At 37.6% G+C, this 21,992-nt stretch overlaps 1 protein-coding gene across 1 annotated transcript in view; it reads right to left on the bottom strand.

The window, feature by feature from the left end:
• COG5 (component of oligomeric golgi complex 5) overlaps positions 1-21,992 on the bottom strand; it is a 238,304-nt gene that overhangs the window by 91,628 nt on the left and 124,684 nt on the right. The window contains exons 8-10 of the mRNA XM_056118161.1: positions 12,412-12,577; positions 2,791-2,903; positions 2,384-2,461 (exon numbers count right to left, since the gene is read on the bottom strand). Coding sequence (XP_055974136.1) covers positions 2,384-2,461; positions 2,791-2,903; positions 12,412-12,577 — 357 coding nt within the window. The remainder of the gene's footprint in view (positions 1-2,383; positions 2,462-2,790; positions 2,904-12,411; positions 12,578-21,992) is intronic.

Genomic DNA, 21,992 nt, shown 5'->3' with positions numbered 1-21,992 from the left:
CAAAGCAATACCCAGTAATGCTCTTGAAGGGTCATATGGTGCTGGGGACAGATCTGAAAGCTTTGCACATGCATGGCATGCATTCCAACTCTTTAAGCTTTCTCCTTAAACCATCAGTTCTAAATCACTGTACTATCCTATCTTTGACACCACTTGAATTGGTGTTCAGAAAAGAGATCTTTATGATTTGGCTTTCCAAATGCTAAGAACTATATAAATAAAATTATTTTAGAAAACCTAAAGACACATTAGACTGCACTGACTAAAACAAATAAATATTATAGAATAATGAGAATAACAGACATGACAGTTCCTTTCCATATAGCCTGGAACGTTAATTTTTTTCCATAAACATTTTTTAAATGTACAGGGAAATACAAAATTAAAATTGATACTTTTACACACCTAATAAAAGTGATAAAATACAAAATACTGACAGGTATTTGCAATGCTAAATGTAGTCTAACCAAATATACTATACTCTTTAGTATTTCTATTCAAATGCAGAAATTTTATGTACAGGCAAAATCTGCATGCAAATATTTATGTCAGTTTTATTAGTAATTGCCAAAAGTAAGAAGCAGCAAATGTCCTTCAACAGCAAATGAATAAACAAAGGAAGTATTTTCATACAATGAAGTATCAATCAGTGAAAAAAAAAGGATGAGGTATCAAATCATAAAAAGACATGAAGGAACCTTAAATGTCTATTGCTGAGTGAAAGAAATTAGTCTGGAAAAGCTATCTAGTCCATGATTCAAGTGATATTCTGAAAAAGGTGAAACTCCAAAGGCAGTAAAAAGAAAAGCAGTGATCAAGTTTTGCAGAAAAAGGTGGGGGAAGGATTAATAGAGCATACACAATTCTTAGGTAAGTAAAACTACAGAAATAATTTTGTATGATACTAATATGATGGGCTGGAGTGATAGCACAGCAGTAGGGCATTTGCCTTGCAAGCGGCCAACCCGGCAGAGCCTGGTTCAATTCCTCCGCCCCTCTCGGAGAGCCTGGCAAGCTACCCCGAGTATTTTGCCCGCACGGCAAAGCCTGGCAAGCTACCCGTGATGTATTCAATATGACAAACACAGTAACAACAAGTCTCACAATGGAGACGTTAGTGGGCCCGCTCGAGCAAATTGATGAACAACGGGAGGACAGTGCTACAGTGCTACTAATAAGAGAGATGTAATACATTTAACATTTGCATTAATGCACATACACCCTAATCATAATGGATGAACTACTGTCATACCTTCTTGTTAGTTAAAAGTTATAGCTAATGTCAGTTTATTGTACAATTCCAAGAGTTTTTCATAATGCTTAGTAGGTTATGATAACATGGAAAGATTAGCAGATGTACTTTCTTTACTAATATTTTTTCAAACCTATAACTTTCCTAAAGGTAACATAAGTAGGTATGTATTACTGGCAGTATTTCATGCAAAAACAGTTACCAGCCAATCTGAGACTGAGATAAACTAAAAGGCCTGCTTCAAGGCTGGTTATTGGCTAGCAATGAAACTTGGATTTTGACGGAGTACCATGACTCTGATAAAAGTACTTGCTGTACCTAAACTATTTATAAATTAGGTGTAATATATGCACATTTTTTTTGCTAAATCACAGCAACAACTATAAGCAACTATACTTTGTAGCGGTCTTGGAGACTCCTAACACAGTACATACAACATTTAAAATGTTGAATTTATAGAGAAAACTGTACCATGACATTGTAAAGTTACAAGAAATTTTTCTTTGGAGCACAAAGTATTAAGCATTTAATAATAAGTAAAGTAACTAATTCAACTAATCATTATAGAAACATAATCACAATGGATAAAGAAAATGTTGAGTCAGGTACCCCGGTACAAGAAAGGCGTGATCATGGTCCACAAGCACAGCAGCTTGGTGGGTGGGAGAAAGGAGAATGTAGAACACTCTAAATATGGAAAATATAACAATGCACTTAGAAAACTAACAACTGAACAGACCATACTACCTTAAAGATTTTATATGATAATAATAAAATTTTCAATATTATTTTAAATATATGTAATTACAACTATCAGTTAAATTCCTTATTGGTCAAAATTCTTCTGGTAGAAAATTTAATCTCTAACAGAACATTTAAAAAAAATTTTACTGTAAGCAGTATATGACAGAAAAGGGGAATTGGTTTACACACTTCAGACTATAAAAAAACTGGTATCATCTACACAACAAATGTGACTATACATTTGTTATAAGGAAAATGTATGGCTCCCTAAATATACACTGCCTTAGACTGATTCCACATGTACCTCCCCTGTAAGATAGGAACACAGCACTTTCTCATATCATCCTGCACTTCTCAATTCATAGTAATATTTTTAGTTCAACATACCTTAACTATTTCTTCAATGAAACAAATGTGAGAAACAGGATCTCTCTTCTTGGCTAATATTTTTTGTAGGTGCTGAACCTAAAGTAGGCATGAGGACAGATAACGTTACTATTACTATTGGGTACTTTGAAAGAACACACGCATGAAGCTTTGGCACGAGAAGTTTCAAAAAAAGGGAAATAAATTTTGCTAAAGTCTATACAATATAATCAGGTAATAGATGTAATCTGAATAAGCAGAGATGTTTCAATTACCTGTCTAAGGTAATACAATATGGAAGAACCAAAACTTAATTCCCTTTGAAATATATATTTTTCTTTGTTCTAAAATGAATTCATATTGTCCAATAAAAAATAAAATAAAATGAATTCATATTTAATACTATTTTCACTCTCTGAACTATTTACCTGTCCACAAACAGTGCATATATAATCCATAAGTTTCTCCATATTGGTCCAGAGAGAAGCACGAAAAGCTGCAGTGTTTCCTGGAGTTGGCATGGTAGATCGACCAGGTCCCCCTATTTACAAAGAAAGGAGAAACTAAGATTCCTAAAATACACAAGATACTCTACTATGGAAAGTACATACAAGCAAAAAAAAAAAATCAAGGATTTTTATCTTTAACCATTTATTGTAATATAAAAAAAGTCAGAATGATATAGCAGGTGGGGCAGTTGTCTTAATGCGGCCTGCCCAGGTTTGATCCAGAACCTCATATGATATTCTCATGTCCACCAGGAGTGATCCTGGGTGCAGAGCTAGTAGTAGCCCCAAGCACCACCAGGTGCATTCCAAAAAACATTTTAAAAAAGTATTACCCTCCAGTTTTTGAAAAAAGACAAGGAAACAAACCACATGCACAACATAAATCACACTTACAAGACAAAAGGGTTCAATCACAATGGGAAATTTCTCAGAAAAGTAAGCATAGAGCTAAAATCTGACCCAGCAATTCCTCTTCTTGGTTTCTATCCACCACAACACAAAAAATAGTCATTCAAAAGGACATATGCATACCATTATTCATTTAATAGGTAGAATATGAAATCAATCTATGTGTCCAACAACAGGTGAATGGATAATGAAGGTGTAGTATATATACACAATGGAAGAATACTATGCAGCTTCAAGGAAGAATGAAATCATGCCCTTTGCTATAACTTGGATGGACCTGGAGGATGTCAGGTTTAAGTGAACATAAGGCAGAAGATCGGAAAAAGAACAAATACCAGATGATCTCACTTATCTGTGGTATAAAGAATAACAGGACAAGGGAATGAAAGGTATCAAAGGAGGGTGATCTAGATTACCTTGGATTTTATATTGTAGAAATGTAGACAGGGAAGAAAAGGAAACTTGAGGTGTGGGGAACTAGGAAGAGGAAAATGGACAGTAACAGGCACAGGGCTCAAAGCCCGCAGGCACACTGGTGATGTAGAAGTCTGTTATATCTACTCTTCTAAACCACAAGGCCAACAACACTGAAAGCAGGAGACCCAAACTATAACAACCAAACTTAAAAATATGTGTGTCAAGGGGGCTAAGAGGTGGAGGTGGGAGGGAATCTGGGGACAGTGGTGGAGAAAGCTGAAACTGGTGGTGGGATTGGTGCTAAAACACTGTATACCTGAAATTCAATTATGAATAACTTTCAAGTCACGGTACCCTATTAAAAATTTAAAAAATAAATAAAATCAACACCACACACAAACACACATGGGGAAAAAAGGGAAGAAAATTAATCACACACACAAGATAAAACAGAAAATAGAAATCAAATGGTTTTCTAAATGGGAGGGAGGTTGGTGAGTGTGAGAGACAGTAAAAAAATAAAAGGAATAAGAATAGAAGCAATGGATGATTGTAAGTCAGGCTGAGTTTTTACTTCAAAATAATAAAAGACCTAAAAATTTGAATACAAAAATCAGGAACAAAAATTATTGTATATAAGACTGGTAATACATTCACAATCCAAGTAATTTTCTTGATGACTATAAATAACTAAGCAAACAAAATGAATGTCAAAGAAAAAAAATGGACACATTTTGAGTAATTTTAAAGCATGATCCCTACCTTGAATGAGATGTTCTTTAGAGAAAAAAGAATTACAAAGAAGTATCAGATTATTCTAGTGTCAACAAATCTATTAGATTTGTTTCTGGATGTGGTAACAATGGTATACTATAAAACTAAAGGTAAAAAAGGTAAAGGCCCTCCCGTTGATCGTCGATTTGCTCGAGCGGGCCCAGTAACGTCTCCATTGGAGACTTTGTTGTTACTGTGTCTGGCATATCGAATACTCTCGGTAGCTTGCCAAGCTCTCCGAGAGGGGCAGAGGAATCGAACTCGGGTCGGCCATGTTGGCCGCATGTAAGGCGAACGCCCTACCAATATAAAACTAGTTTTGATATACTTTACAATAGAACAAATGTTATGGTTCTTACCATAAACATAATAAAGACACAAACACATAATGAGAACAGAAGTTTCTGACAACCTCTCCCCTGATAGGGCAGAAAGATTCCTAGATCAGAGTTTTCCAATTGGGGATCACATGGTTTCCTGTGACTAGGGGCCAAAAGCAAAGACATAAGGCTGGACGGGAGCACAGAGTGGGAAAAGGTGCAGAAACACTGTCCTAGATAGAAATGAGCAAATCTTGTAGCCAAATTTTTATTTATATGTCCTGTTACCAATAAAAGAGAACAGGGTTCATTGAAGAAAAAGAGTGTGCACATATCTCAAGCAATAAAAATAGAAGGTGAATCTGGTACGCATCATGCCAGAGAGCAGAGAAGTTTCAAAAGACAAATTGAATTTGTTAAAGCATATAGGGCTTTATAGGATACATCTGGTAATATCTGACCATCCAAAAAACTGATATTAAATGGATTCTAAAATAGTGATTAAAAATAATTCCTGAGTTCATAGTGAAAACTCAAATATTAGAAACCGCAGAATACAGAGTGTCCATAAATAAATGCAAAATTAATGACAGAATTAGAAAATTATCATCAGCTTGCAACTACTTATATCTAAAGGGAAAGCTTAGCAGTGGATACTAAAACTGGGTAAAGTGTTATGTGGAACAGGAAGTGCTATTTACATAATTCTCATAAGTATGTGCCACATATCAGTTGCTAATTACAAACAGGATACTTTTACAAGACACAATCTGGCCTACCCTAACTACTGTAACAAAGTGATTTTAGCATCAGCAATAACAAGACAGACTGACATAATGCTGTACTTCCTGATATGATGCAATGAGAAATACACATTATCTTACCAGTTTGTTCACTCTATCTAATCATGAAGAAACAATCATCTAAATGCAGACAAATTCAGTTTGTGAGGCTCTCCAAACATGTTAGTGCCATAAAAGACAAAAGACAGTGCGGTTGCTTTGGATTAAAGACCAGTAAAGGGAAAAGATAACCAATATAAAAGCAATCCCTGAGTGGGATTCAAGTTGAGGGGGAAATGTTATGAAGAATATTTTTTGGAAACAACTGGAAAATGTTGAATATGGATTACATATTACAATAGTATTAATTTCTTAATGCTAAAGTTCCTGAGATTGATGCAAGAGCCTTCTTATATGTGATACACACAGTTGTCTGAAAAAGTTTAAAATGTTTTAACTTAAATAGAAAGATTTGTGGGGGAAGGGTTTGGGACCACACCTGGTGGTAGTTCAGGCTCCTGGCTCTGTGCTCAGGACGACTCCTAATAATGCTTTGGGAACCATATATGGTGCTGTAAGTCATCAGAGATGGTCACATGCAAGGCAAGTGCCTAAATCTCTGTATTATCTTCCTGGTCCCCACAAAGAATTTTTTTAAAAATCTCAATTTTTATTTATTTTTGCTTTGGGACAACACCCAGTGGTGCTGTGTTACTCCTGGCTCTGTACTCAGGGGTCACTCCTCTCAAGAGCTCAGGGGACCATACGAGGTGCCAAGGATTGAGGCCAGGTTGGCTGTGTGCAAAGCAAGCACCCAACCCACTGTATTATCGCTCGAGCCAGTCTTTTAAAGCATGATTTTTAAATCAAACACAGCTTTTTAAAAAAGCAGTAAGTTTCTAAGTAACTGGTTTATCCTAATTTAAAAGAGGGCAAGAATCGAGGAAACTATACTATGTATTTATAAGCTACTTTAGACTTGTTTTTCCAATAATTCAAAATTCATAAAAGAAAGATATATTACCTTTAGCAATGAGAAGCTATGATTTTCTGACCAAAATTGCAAGCAATAAAAAAAAACCAAGGTTTTTAAAACTATAAAAATTCCTATTTGAAGTTGTAGCACTGCACCGTAGCACTTTGATGTTGCTCATCGATTTGCTTGAGCAGGCCCAGTAACGTCTCTATTGTGAGACTTGTTGTTAGTGTGTTTGGCATATTGAATACATCACGGGTAGCTTGCCAGGTTTTGCTGTGCGGGCGAGATAACTCTCGATAGCTTGCCGGGCTCTCCGAGAGGGGCAGAGGAATCGAACCCGGCTCAGCCAGGCCGGCCATGTGCAAGGCAAATGCCCTACCGCTGTGCTATCATTCTAATTAATTTTTTTGTTATTTGTAGTGTTGTGCAAAAGCTTAAGGAAAAAGCATACAGGTATTAGACAATATGTAACATATAAATAGTGGACTCAGTAAAGATATGTAGCACTTCGATATGCCAGACACAGGAACAACAAAGTCTCCAATGGAGACGTTACTGGGCCCGCTCGAGCAAATCAATGATCAACGGGAGGGCCTTTACCTTTACCTTTACAAATATTAGAATACAAAAAAATGCTGACATATTATATAGCTAAGTTTTATTACAAAGAATCAACAGACATCAATACATTATTATCTAAACTAACTACAGAAAAAAATATGAGCAGTATTATTTTCTGTTCCTATTATTTTGAAGAAACCAAGGCAAAGAGAAACAAAAGCGCCAGAACCTGAATGTCAGCTGATGAATTCTACCAAACACTTAAGGAAGAAATTATGCCTAATCTCCACCAGGTCTTTTGGGGACAGAGTCAGAAGAAATACAGTCTAATTTATTTTGTAAGTGTAGCATTACGCTATTCCCAAAATAAGGCATTTATTTTATGGAAGCAACCACAGATCGAAGATCGCTCAAAAACACAGAGGTAAACATCAAATTATGAACTCCAACAATGTATGATAGGAATTTTCTACCAAAAACAACTGGGATTTATCCACAGTAGAAAAGATCAGTTTAACATTTGAAAAATCAGTTAGTATGATCTATTCTACCAGCCAGCTAAAAGGGAAAAGTCACATGATCATACTAGTAAACATAAAAAGCATTGGGCAACAGTGTTGTATGACTGTACATATATATTCAAACAAAATAACTCTAGATAGGGATCTACCCTTCACTGAAATTAACTTAAAACAGAGCAGAACTCAAATGTAAAGCACAAAAGCATAACACTCCTAAAAAATAACATGGAGAAAACTTAAGTGACCTTATAGACTCAGATACTCCACAAAAAACCAAAATCCTTAAAAAATGTAACTTGTATACTGGGGATTTTGGTGGTGGGGAATGTGCACTGGTGGAAGGATGGGTGTTTGATCATTGTGTGATTGTAACTCAAAACATGAAAACTTGTAACTATATCTCACAGTGATTCAATTAAAAAAACAATGCAACTGGTAAGTGAGACTTGACTAAAACAAAAAAACTTCTGCTCTGGTGAGCTGGAGAGACAGTACAACAGAAAAGACTCTTTCCTTAAACTGATCTGACCCAGGTTTGATCCTTGGCACACAGGGTTCCTGAGTACTCCCAGAAATGATCCCTCAGCACAGAGCCAGGAACAGTCCTAAACACAGCCAGTTGTGGCCTAAACTCTCACCCCTAAAACAAACAACTTCTGCTCTGACCTGGGACCAAAGAAAGGATCAAGATAGTTTAAAGGCAACTCAGAGAATGAAGGAAAAGATCTGCAATAAACATATCTGAAAGGATTGTTATCCAGCATACACAAAACTCAAAATAAGAAAACAAATAACTAAATGAAAATATGGGCCAAAGACCTGAACAGGCATTTCCCTCATGAAAGATACAGATGGGTGAAGAAGAAGCAATGGCAAAAATGCTTCACGATCATTTAGCATCAGAGAAATATTAACTAGCACATCCATGTAATACCACCACGGGGCTATCATAAGGGATAAATCTAAAAGCCTGGCACCATCCAATGCTGGGGAGGATGTGGAGCAAGAGAACACCTCAATCAGTAATGTGGAAAGCAAAATGTTGTAACAATTTTGGAAGATGGAGGTTTCTCATAAAACTAAGTATACTCTTACAAAATAATACAGCAATGATGCTCCCTGATATTTACCCAAATGAGCTAAAAATCCATCAATACAAAACCTGAACATAGTTGTTTATAGTCAGTTTTGATCAAAAGTGCCAAGATGTACAAATAAGCAAGATGTTATTTAATAGGGAGATGCCTAAAAATGACATGGAGGAACCTTTAATACATGTGATTAAAGAAAAGAAGTCAATCTGGAAAAGGTTCTGCACTGTATGAATCCCACTCTCTGACATTCTGGAAGAGGCACTGCTATGAGACAACAGGAAGATAAGCTATTGCCAAGGTGAAGAGAGTGAGATGAATAAGCAGAGCACAGAGGATTTTCAGGGCAGTGAAAAAACAGTCTTTATGCTATTATAATGATGGAGATATCATTACAAGCTTGTAAGATGTACATAACAGTACAGCATCAACAGTGAGCCCTCAAAGTAAGCTATGGACTGTGAATAATTCAAGGATTCAATGCTCTTACACGCTTGAGCCATTCTGGTAGGGAAGGTTGTAACTACTGGAAGACATTACACATGTACAGAGTTAAGGGATGTCTGAGAAAGCACTTTGCCTTCCTCAGTTTTGCTGTAATCCTAAACTGCTCTAAAACTTATGTCTTGGAAAAGAGTATTTTATGATAAAATTAAAAATAGAATGATATGAAGGTCTCTATGTAGTCCTCCCTTTGTAGCTGCATACTGTCCCCCATACCCACCCAGAGCTAATCCTAATTTTAAAATATACTCTTATTATAAAGTACATATATCTATATTTGTACTCATTTAAAAATAATATACAACATAAGTTATCATGCTTTGACTTTAAATATAGTACCATACTGTATGCGTCTTTCTGCTTTCATATAAGGTTATTTAGAATTTTTATTGCTAAACTTGTTAAGTAGCCCTGTAGCACTGTTCTCCCATTGTTCATCCATTTGCTCGAGCAGGCACCAGTAACGTCTCCATTGTGAGACTTGTTGTTACTGTTTTTGGCATATCAAATATGTCACAGGGAGCTTGCCAGGCTCTGCTGGGCGGGCAGGATACTCTCAGTAGCTTGCCAGGTTCTTCAAGAGGGGCGGAGGAATAGAACCCGGGTCAGCCGGGTCGGCCGTGTACAAGGCAAATGCCCTACCTGCTGTGGTATCACTCCAACCCCTGTGCTATCGCTCCAACCCAACTTGTTAAGTATTATGCCTTGGCAGGGTAGAATCCAGGATGGGCTCATGCAAGACAAAATCTTTAACCTCTGTATATCTTTCTGGCTCTTGTATCAACTTTTTATTGCTTTGTTAATTATTTTTGATACAAGGGCCAGAAAGATATACAGAGATAGAGAGGTTAAGGATTTTGTCTTGCATGAACCCAACCTGGATTCTACCCTGCCAAGGCACATATGGTCCCTTGAGGATTAAGTCATCAGCACCACTGGGTGTGGCCCAAAAATAAACAAATTCTGATATATATGTGCCAGAATTTAAAGTATATTGGGGTATATTCTTATTTTTTTAAACAGAGTTTCTCACCTTTTGTCCATAATGGCCCTTGCTGGCCTCTTTTTCTTCCTGTGGTACCCCCCTCCTACCAGCTGGGAATCTCATGCCATAATCTCCCATGTACTTGATTTTCACTGGTGGCCCCTTTGGAATATCCTGGGAGTCTACAGGGACCTACATGCCCCCAACTGAGAAGAACTGTTCTAAAAAGAGGTAAAATATTTTCTCACATTTGTTGGATATGTTTTTTCATGAATAGGCTATTCATATTCTTTCTTTGCTTTCAACGGAGTCATCTTTTTCTTACTAAATTATAAACTGAAAAATCCGTTACAGTAACATTTTGCTTTAAAGCTGCATCAATGTTTCATATATATATGTATAAATGTATGTATACTAGTTTTGAAACAATCTTAAGCATACAGAAAATTTGAAAGTACGATGTTTTGCCCTAAATCATTTAAGTTACTGACACTCTACCACATAAATGCTTAAGTATGTAATTTCAATAAACAAGGACATTCCACTACATAATCTCAATATAACCCATAGGATTAGAAAGTTAACATTCCTATTGCCAATAAAACATTTTGGAAAAACAAAATAGTGGTTATTCATTAAAAAATAATAAAGAATGGATGCTTAAAGTTTTTATATTAAATCAAAGTATCTACTCATCAAGAGATGATAATAAAGCTTTGAAACTATCCTTTCAACAATCAAAGAGTACATTAGGATTGACAGCATTCGAATAATTGCTTTCATTCCCCCCCCCCCCCCCCGCCGTATTCTTGACAATGCAAGAGGGAATGAGATTAAACTGCTCCTGGAAATTTAAACATTAGATCAAACTGTCTGAGAATAATTGCTAGGAAAAGCTGAGAGTGAAATCTCCTTCGGTAATTTCTTTTCAAATCTCTCCTTCTGGGATAGTCTTAATGGATACTTATTCAGAGGCTAGGGCTAACCTTTAAAAATCCTTTTTGAGATGTAAAATCTTTTATTTCTTTTGATCCAGTGCAATTTATGTATGACTGGCATATACTCTATATAATTTGTTATTTATAGCAATGTTTATATAGCAAATATAAAAGTATTAACTGGTGGTTATAATGATTTTAGTTCTGTATCAATAAATCTGTTATTCATTGCATATGCATTATCTAGTTTTAAGGATAACTCTATGAGGATTAATGCTCTTCAAAACAAAAAAGTGTAAAGAGAAAAACTAGGGACAATAAGTATAGGCAACACTTTGGGCACTTTTTCTGTATTCTGAATGCATAATATGGGGTAACAGCTGAAAAGTGAAGTTAAAATTGATACGTGACTTTAGGCAAAGGAAGATGTAATTGCATAATTGAATGTGATGAGAAACAGATGTAGAGAAAAATTGAGAGACTGGCAAATGGGACCTGCTAAAGCAATGCTCTTGAGTAATAGGATCTAACACAAAAGAAGACTACTTGATTTTTGCTAGGATCAAGTACAGTTCATTCATATTAACAAGAGAAAAACCAAGCAGAGGGAAATGCAGAAATGGCACTACTCAAGTGAGGGATATACACACCGTATAATCTTCCCACGCTCTGAAGTATGCTACATTTGTATGTGGAATGTCATTAGTCGGTACTTCTTGGTAGGCAAAGAGCTGAGGGCTACCAAAAGACAGCTACTTTCATCACCGTTAAATTTTTCTTTAGTAGTCTCCTCTAGACTGCCTAGAGTTACAACAATCCCCAAGGTTTTATATCAGTTTCTATCTCCACAGTTAGCCATTATTGCTCCTAACTACCAGAATTACCACAAGGAAAAGCCCAAAAAGACTACATTTCCTTCAAAAATATTTCCTGCCTCAACAAAAAGAACATGTGAGGATAAGAATTTTAAAAAGAAAAATTCTCCTATTTTTTCCCCCCTGCATCTGTTTCCTCTGAACTAAATGATGCTACAGTTCGTAGATTTTTATCTAGACATTCTGAATATACCAATTGGCCTGTGCAACTCACTGATTAGACAAAAAGTTATAAATAAATTCTGAAACATAATTTCTTCTCTCATTTTCTATCTACTAAAACTGAGTCATTAGATTGCTTTGAAACTTGAACATTTCATATACTATCCAAAGAACTTCTCAGTTATAAATAAACAAAGATGCTAAATATAAGCTACCACCATACCTCTCACAACTGACTGGGAGGGCTGAGTCAGAACTTTGATGTCTAATGCACTGTTGATATTTTCTTCTAACGCAGTACGGTATCCATCCATGAGACTGGCAATAGTGTCCTTCAGAGTTCCAAGATTATGAAAAACCTGAAGGGCTGTTCCAACTTGGGTTGGATTCTAAAAAAAAAAAAAGAGGAGAAAGGGTACAGACAGATATGAAAAGATATAAATAGAAAAACAATTAAATCAAAATAAATGTACACGTTTAGTAATTTAAGAAGTACTAGCATATTTTAAATTACCACAGACATGAGAGCACAAGGGAATTTCTGCGTATAAGAAAGACAGAGACAGAAATGAAAACAGTGTGTGTGGGGGAGAGACACAGAGAAAGAGAGAGAGAGCGAGAGAGAGAGGAAGAAGAAGAAGAAAAATGCTTGCCATAGAGCACAGAGTCAGGATGGTATGAAAGGAGTGGGGATGGAGGTAGGGAAACTGGGTACACTGGTGGTGAGAAATGTACACTGGTGAAGGGATAAGAGTTGGCACTGATGACTGAAACCCAATCATGAACAACTTTGTAACTGTGTATCTCATGGTGATTCAATTAAAAAAAATTATCAGACATAAACAATGAAACACACTGGGAGCATTAGTTTTAGGCACTACTTCATAAAATGTCACGGTCCTCCCGTTGTTCATCGATTTGCTCAAGCGGGCCCAGTAACGTCTCCATCGTGAGACTTGTTGTTACTGTGTTTGGCATATCGAATACGGCACGGGTAGCTTGCCAGGCTCTCCGAGAGGGGTGGAGGAATCGAACTCAGGTCGGCCATGTTGACCGCTTGTAAGGCAAACGCCCTACCGCTGTGCTATCGCTCTGGCCACGCACTTCATAAAAGACAAAATTAAATTGTTTATTACTCCCCCCTTTTATTTTTTTATATTAGAGGTTAATCCATGTGAAGAGAGTCATGTTGGAAGTAACATTGGAAGTAACACAAATCCTACATTTGGAGAATAAATAATTAAATTCTGCAGAGTTTACTGAAGACTAAACCATCCACACAGATACTGTCCATAATAGTTCATCTAGTCACGCTACTACAAATAATTACATAGTGCTTACTATGTGTCTATTATGGGATGACAGAAATATAAAATCAAACATCAGTCAATTGGGAAAGGGAAAATAATTCAAAGGGCTAATATGTATGCTTTGCTTGTAGGAGACCCAAGTTCAATATGCACACCTATGTTTACCACTGCACTTAGTACAACAGCCAAGATATGGAAACAACCCAAATACCCAAAGATGGATTTTCTTTTTTTTTTTGAGTTCACATTCAGCAGTGCTCAAGGTCTACTCCTGGCAGTATGAAGGGGACCATATGTAGTGCTGGGGATCAAACCCCGGTCCAATGCATGCAAAGGAAACACCCTACCCACAGTACTACTGTTCCAACCTCCTTAGTTCATTTTATTCAATGGTATCCTCATATCATCTAGCAAAGATGTCAAGAATATTGAATAGATATCAAGAATTCTTGAGTAAGTGAACAAGTAAGTACATGTTTAAGATTTGGTTTGTTAATACAATGCTGTGAATAAGAAAAGACTACATATGAAAATAGAGTACATCTAAAAGACTTACTACTCAGTAACAGAAAATATGACCTTCAAATCACTTGCTAATGTTTTGAAATTTAAAAGAATGCTAAGAATAACCTTTTTTTTAAAAAAAAAGAATGCTTTACTTTGTTCCAGTTTTCCTGAGGAATCACTCCATCATATCACTGAAATAAGTTTCCCACAAATACTTCTTGAGCAATCCCAAGAAGATGAGCTTTCACCTCTATAATCTCTGATTCATAAGTTTTATTTTTTAATTTTTTTATGTATTTATTGAAACACTGTGGGAAAAGTTACAAAGCTTTCAGGTTTAAGTCTTGGTCATGCAATGATCAAACACATTTCCATTCACCAGTACTTATTTTTCACCACCAAGAACCCCCCTCCCACCCCTCCCAATGCCTGTGAGGCAGATGAATTCTACTTAACACTCTATCTACTTTTATTACATTCATTATTTCGACAAAAGATGCACTATTATTGTTTAGAGTTTACACTCAACAATCAGAACAGCTGAAAAGGCATTGTGAAATAATTTGTTTTCTACAGTTAGTTATGAGAACCATATGATGTTGCGTGGCCGCTATTGCCGCCGCATGATTTTGGATGTCTGATATTTTACTTATTAAGCCTGGAGGTATATCTGCCAAGAGCCAGATAATTACGAGATTGGTTTCTGTGGCCTTGGTGCCATGGCCGTGCCAGAGAGCTGCTCGTGGGAGGCAACTCATGACCTTGGTAGGGCATGAAGGATGAGCTGGGAACGTGCCCCCCTTCCCATTAGGTGTCAGTTGCCCTGTCACTGCTGACTCATACCTGGCTTTCCAAAAAGCTCCGAGGATGCCGCCATCTTGCTGCCCAGGGGGAAAAAGGTGGAAGGGAGCGACACCCCTTCCCTCCCAGGCAGGCATGGTACTATGGATTAACGCATAGTTCATTCACTTTTCTGCAGCAAGCTGCTGGGCTCTGCATTAAGTCCTTGTAGATTCATAAGTTTTAAAAGCAGGAAAAAAACTAATAAAGCACCTAAGTTCAATGAGTAAAATATAATAATAAAGTGGTTGACTTTGGCAAAGTTAAAAATACAAATAAGAGCTTAAAATAAGGAGTTGTGATAAGTATATGAAGAACAGGACAGAGGCAAGAGACTAAGACACTCTCTGCTGATAGACTCCAGTAGACAAAAAGCAGGGAAATGTCTATTGTATCTCTGAAATTTCAAGTTGGGAACATTGAAAAAAATTGGGGAATATGGGGGTGGGGATAAAAGGGAAAATCACAAACACCATTTGGGTCTATGGGCTTAACATAAGAGGGGATGGGATAATGTCCAAAAGGAAAGAGAGAGAGAGAAAGAGAAAGGGGGAGAGAGAGAGAGAGAGAGAGAGAGAGAGATGTCTACTACAGAGGCTGGGGGTGGTGGTGGGAGGGAAACTAGGGACATAGGTGGTGGGAAATTACACCGGTGAAGGATGTTGGAACACTGAATGACTAAAACCCAATCAAGAACAACTTTGTAACTATATATTTCACAGTGTTTCAATAAAAATAAGAATTAAAAAATGGGATGGGAAAGGAAATCTATTATTAATAAAAATAATTAGCTGCAAGACAAAAGTTTAGGGAGTCAATGTGGTGTTCTTGATTGAAATAAGAACATATTTCAATGGATCATCTTACTGGATAACAAGCTAAATTGTATATGTAAAGATACAGATGACTGGGGCTGGAGCGATAGCACAGCGAGTAGGGCATTTGCCTTGCATGCAGGCTGACCCGGGTTTGATTCCCAGCATCCCATATGGTACCCTGAGCACCACCAGGAGTAATTCCTGAGTGTAGAACCAGGAGTAACCCCTGAGCACTGCCGGGTATGACTCCAAAAAAAGATACAGATGACTAACTAAATCACAATGAGAACCACAAAGAATAGAATTAGAGAAAGTAAAAGAATAGAAATGAAATAAAAGAATAAGTTGGTCAGAGCTGATACTGGATACTAGATTTTTCTAATGTTAGAAAAACTGAAATAGAGTAATTGTGTCTATGGTTCAAGTGAAGCAGATCTAAAGATAGTGAAACTAATGTCCTTTATCCACCATTCTCTCTCATCACGTACAAGTATTATATATTTTAAGCATTGCTTTTTTTCTAAGTTCTTAATAGTAATACACTTCAGGCTTTTCACTCCCTCCTCTATAAAACGAGGGGTAATCTTGATGATCTTACTAATGTTAAAACATGAAGATTTAATTATCAATCAATAGATATTATCCACGATGTATGTATTAACTCCATATGAGGTATGGGATGAAGCAAATACCACATCGTTTGACCTTCTAAAAATATATGGTCTGATGAGCAGTTAAGACAGGCAGTAACTATAAATGAGAAAGGAACTGCAGAGTTAATGAAAACATATGGCATAGACCATGTAACGAAAGTGGGGAAACAAAGAGAGCTAGAAGCCAGAAAACCTCTTATTGTCTAGTTCTCACTCTTGGAAAACCGGACAGGCTACTGAGTGTATCCTGCCTTCACAGCAGAGTCTGGCAAGCTCGCTGTGGCATATTCGATATGCCAAAACCCAGTAACAATGATGAGTCCCATTCCCCTGACCCTGAAGGAGCCTCCAATGTGGCACTTGCTAAAATCTCAGACCTAGGACGAATGGAGATGTTACTTGTGCCTGCTCAAGGAAATTGATGAACAACAGGATGATAGGGATAGGGATAGGGAATAGTTTGCCACATGAAGGAGTTGGGAGTGGAGGTTAGGTGATGTGGAAGAGTTAGAAGAGTCCAAAAACAAAAGAGTTTGATTGATCATGAACAGCTTTGTAACTGTATCTCACTGTGATTCAATAGGGGGTGGGGGTGGAGGGGAAGATGGAGAGAAACTGCTCTCAGCGAAGATCAGCTAATAGAAATGCTTGTGAATGAGACCATGTTGGCCATACAGAAGTCTACAACCATAACACCTGTGTCATAACTCACCAACATAAACTCTGCTACAATTCTAAGGGCCTATGTAAATGGCTCTCCTGCTTCTGACATTACTAAAAGAACTAATAAAAGAACTACAGGGAGTCCGTAAATTGAAAACATGAGACAATGAAGTCCTTTGTTAATTGGTTTTCTTATTTGTTTGTATTTTAAATATGAATGCTATCACCATGTTAATTCACCTGGAGAAAAATAGGGTATGCAAGCATTTTGCAATGCCACATTTTAATGAACAACAAATTTTTTGTTTGGGGGTCAAACTCAACTGTGCTCAGAGTTTTCTCTTGGCTCTGTGCTCAGGGGTCACTCTGGGCGGGCTTGGGCAATCACATGGGGAGTAAGGAATCAAACCTGGGTCAGCCATATGAAAGGCAAAGGCCCTGTCCAGCGTACTATATATGTCCAGGCCCCCACACCTAGATTTTAAGATTTGGATTTCTAACTGCCAGAACCACAACAAATGAATTTCTATCATTTTAAGCTATTTAGTTTATAGCAACTACATAAAGAGGCCCTAGAGATCGAGCTTAATAGAGTATAGGCCCTGCACATGTTGGGGAAGTTTGACCCCTGGCACAATGCCCCATCATTGACTGTGATCTCTGACACTACTGGTGGCATACCTGGGGCAATAGGGGTAAAAATCTGGCAAACTGCAATCAAACATCTGTAAACACTGCAACCAAGACTATGATGCTCAACATAAAACAACAGCCAGGGAAGGAAGGAACATCTGATTTTCAAGTTCAGTTTTGGGGGTGGGAGAAATAGTATACCAATCAGAGCACCTGCCTTGCATATGGCTAACCTGCGTTTGATTCCTGGCACAGCAGTTTGTCCCTCAAATCTCAACAGGAGTGATCCCTGAGAACAGAGCCAGGAGTAAGCCAAATGTTGTCCAAAAAAAAAAAAAAAAAACAACATTCAAACTTTTCCTAAATAACAACGGTCATTTGTGAATAGCCTTTAATATCAAGAAAAGAAAGAAAAATTATGCATAAAATCTTTTTATTTTTCTAGATAGGTATATTTAAAATTCATAATCTATAGTTATTATTTAAAAAGAAAGAATAATAAGGGCAAAATCCTCAGAGAGTCTTAACATAATATGAATAATGCTCTTTATTATAAAGTTGGCATCTTGGGGCTGGAGCAATAGCATAGCATAGCATTTGCCTTCCACATGACTGACCCGGGTTCGATTCCCACTACCCCATATGGCCCCCCAGCAAAGCCAGGAGTAATTCCTGAGTGTAGAGCCAGGAGTAACCCCTGTGCATTGCCAGGTATAACCCAAAACAAAACAAAAAAAAAAGATGATCTTAGTCTTGCTTCGCACCTTCCTTCCACACAAGCTAACTTGTGGGCAAGAAGCACCTGCACAGAGAATCCTCAAATTTCAAATCTTCCTGGAAACTCTTCACTGTTCTCTAGGCAGCCTAATGGCTTTAATTCAGGCAGGAATATTAACAATTAATGAATTGTTAACCACACCTCACTCAGCAGACTTCCTACTACAACTCTGCTACAGATCACAACTTTAGCATAATTAAAATCAGTGAAATTATGAATAATCAGTAATGAGAGCTTTCTCATCCACAGTAATTTTCACAGGTGGAATGGGCATTAATTCAATGCACTGGTCATCTTGAAATTGCTTGCCTCATTCTGCAGGATCACTATAAGATTCCACTCCTTGTTTCTACCCAGTTCCTTCTCTTTACCCAGATTCAGTACTCTGTACATTGGAGTCAGAGTCATCTCTATTCACTATGACATCCCCATCCTTCTGTAGGGAAAAAGGAAACGGCATCCCTGAGATGTAGCATTTAGTAGGACCTTACCATCCACTAATTTTATTCTGTCACCACAAGTTAGGTAGCACTGCACTGTCCTCCCGTTGTTCATCGATTTACTTGAGTGGGTCCAGCAATGTCTCCACTGTGAGACTTGTTACTGTGTTTGGCATATCGAATACGTCATGGGGAGTTTGCCAGGCTTTGCCGTGCAGGCAAGATACTCTCGGTAGCTTGCCGGGCTCTCTGAGAGAGGAGGAAGAATCGAACTCTGGTCGGCCCAGTGGTCCGCATGCAAGGCAAATGCCCAACCTGCTGTGCTAACGCTCCAGCCCCAAATAAAATTTTTTAAAAAGAGGAAGAGGAGGAGGAGGAGGAGGAGGAGGAGGAGGAGGAGGGAAAAAAGGAAGGAAGGAAGGAAGGAAGGAAGGAAGGAAGGAAGGAAGGAAGGAAAGAAAGAAAGAATGAATGTGGAGAGAGAAAATAGGTGAAGCATGAGAGACAGAAAGAGAGCACTGCTTAAGGAAAATCCACAAAATCCCATAAAGGAGAAGATGGAACAAAAAGGATCTATACGGCTACTCAGGATGACTCTCACGTGAAACTGAAAGTTCCTTTGCTTCCTCCAATCTCAACACGTGATAAGGCTTAAGTGGTTTCCTAAATGTACAAACTACCCCTATGACTACCAAGGGTTTCTGAGAACCAAACCCACCAAACCACCTCTCTTGGAAAGGAAGTGGGGAGACGCATTTACCATGGATGTCTATAAACAATTTCACTCAATTAAAAAACAATTTTTAAAAAACCCTTCTTTTCAAAAGAAAACAAATTAGAAATATTGCCATGACATGGCACATGGCTGACACAGATTCCGTCCCTGGCACCCCATACGGTCTCCTGAATCCCACGAGGGATTGTACAGATTTAGATTTGTGTAGATATAGATTGTGTAGGTTTGTGTAGATTTAGATTGTGGGGATTTAGATTTAGATTGTGTAGATTTAACAATACTACAGTACCTTGATTATTTGCTGGCTGTTTTTTTTTAAATGCAGATATATATGTATGTATACATGTGTATATATGTATGGATGTGTGTGTGCATATATATGTAAGAAACTGAAAATTCTGATACATTTTAGACAAGACTCAATATGCTAATTTTTGCAAACTTTTAAATAGGAGAATGAGCTTCAGGTTTTATCAGAAAAGCCTAAATGTTGCTTTCTTCTAAGTGGCAACACACTGAAAATCATATGTGTTGAGGTGAATGTATCTTTAGTTATCCCATGGAAATAACTCATGCACATGAATTGATGGCTATTTTTGTAAGAAATTTTGTGCTCACCACTATTATTTATGATTTTATATGAGTATATATTGTTTAAAAAGAGATTCAGGAGTTATTTTGGATCTACCCCCATGGATTTTTTTGCTCTGTTTTTCTTTTTTGTTTTGTTTTGGTCACAGGCCACACCTGGCAGTGCTCAGGGCATACTCCTGGCTCTGCAATCAGGGTTCATTCCTGGTGGGATTCAGGAGACAAGTTAGGTAGGATAATTATTAAGATGCTCATTTAACAGGTACAGAAGCAAAGTTACCAAGAGAGTAAAGTACAAGGCTATTTAGTGACACACCAGTTTGAGCTCTAGGGCAATTCGCTCCCAATACCAGAGGTTCCCCAAAAAACCCACGTTATAACCTCCTTTCAGAATTTTTTTTTTCAAATCACTCCTCTACTGAACCCATTTGTGAAATATAAGGTACCATAATATGAGGTAGACACCCAAGGAAAGTGGTCACAAAGGTCAGGAATATTGCCCCATAGTTGGAAGCCTCTCTCATGAGCTGGAATAAAGAAGGGATCACTAAGTCAATGATGGAGGAATCGTTCAAGATAGGAGATATGTGCTGAAAGTAGATAAAGGACCAAACATGATGGCCTCTCAGTATCTGTATTGCATACCATAATGCCCATAAGTAGAGAGTATGGGGGCAACTGTCTGCCATAGAGGCAGGGGGAGGGTGGGAAAGGAGAGGTATACTGGGGAAATTGGTGGTGGAGGAATGGGTGTTCGATCATTGTATGATTGAAACTCAAACATGAAAGCTTGTAACTGTATCTCACAGTGATTCAATAATAAAATTTTTAAAAAAATCACTCCTCTGGGGGAAAAAAAATTCACTCCTCTGACCAGAAACATGCCTTCTAAAAGGGAATAGCAGAAAGAGTCCTGTCACTGCCACTGCACCTGAGGCTACTACTGTCCCCTGCCCCAGTGCCAATCATCCACTGCTCCCTATCCTTGCCCCAGTTGTGGAGAAAACTACCCACTCTGCAACAGGGGATCATATTTCACTTTTCACTTTTCATCACCATAACATAATCAATGCATCCTGTTTTTTTTTATTTTTAGTCCAAAAATTGGTTTATAATCTCTCATGACATAATCACTGCAAAATTCTATCACACCACTTAAAAGGTAAACAGTGCAGCAATGTACTCACAAGTAGTCTGGGGACACGCAGGTTGCAAGTCTAGAACTGTCAGCTTACCTGTACTTAAAGGCACTGTGAGCAAAGGCTTTAGAGACCATTCTACATGGTCTTTCTACATGGAGTGGATGATCACTAATTGACACACACTGGAAATGTTAAGTGCCCGTCCTGGAACTCTTATGTATGTGGGATCAATATACCACATGAAATAGCCATCAAATGCTTGAAAAAGATGGGGATTTCAAATGCACTAGATAGATCTGATACTACACTGTGGCAGAGTGAAGAAGTAAACTCCTTATGAGTAGTGCTACGAAGTCAGGGAACAAAAACAGTGACAGTGCCACAGAATTTGGAGAAAGTGAATATTTAATTTGTAAGCATATTATTTGCCAACACTGTAGTAGTCACTTTTCCTCACATGAAATATTTCTCAAGTGTAATATTTCAATTATAAATCTGTAAAAACTCATGTCTTGATTTCTATTATCAGATAAACTAGAAAAATGTTTGTTAAACTATCGTGAAAATAATGTGTCAATTTCCACAACACTCAAAAGGAGAGAGAGAACACAAGGGATTGCCCTGCCACAGAGGCAGGGTGAGATGGGAGGGATGGGGGTGGGAGGGATATTATCCATGGTGGTGGAAAATGGG

This window comes from Sorex fumeus, unplaced genomic scaffold, assembly GCF_029834395.1.
Source record: "Sorex fumeus unplaced genomic scaffold, SorFum_2.1 ptg000037l, whole genome shotgun sequence".
Classification (NCBI taxonomy): Eukaryota; Metazoa; Chordata; class Mammalia; order Eulipotyphla; family Soricidae; genus Sorex; species Sorex fumeus.
The sequence above is the reverse complement of the archived record's forward strand: the minus strand, read 5'-3'. Positions and strand labels throughout refer to the sequence as shown.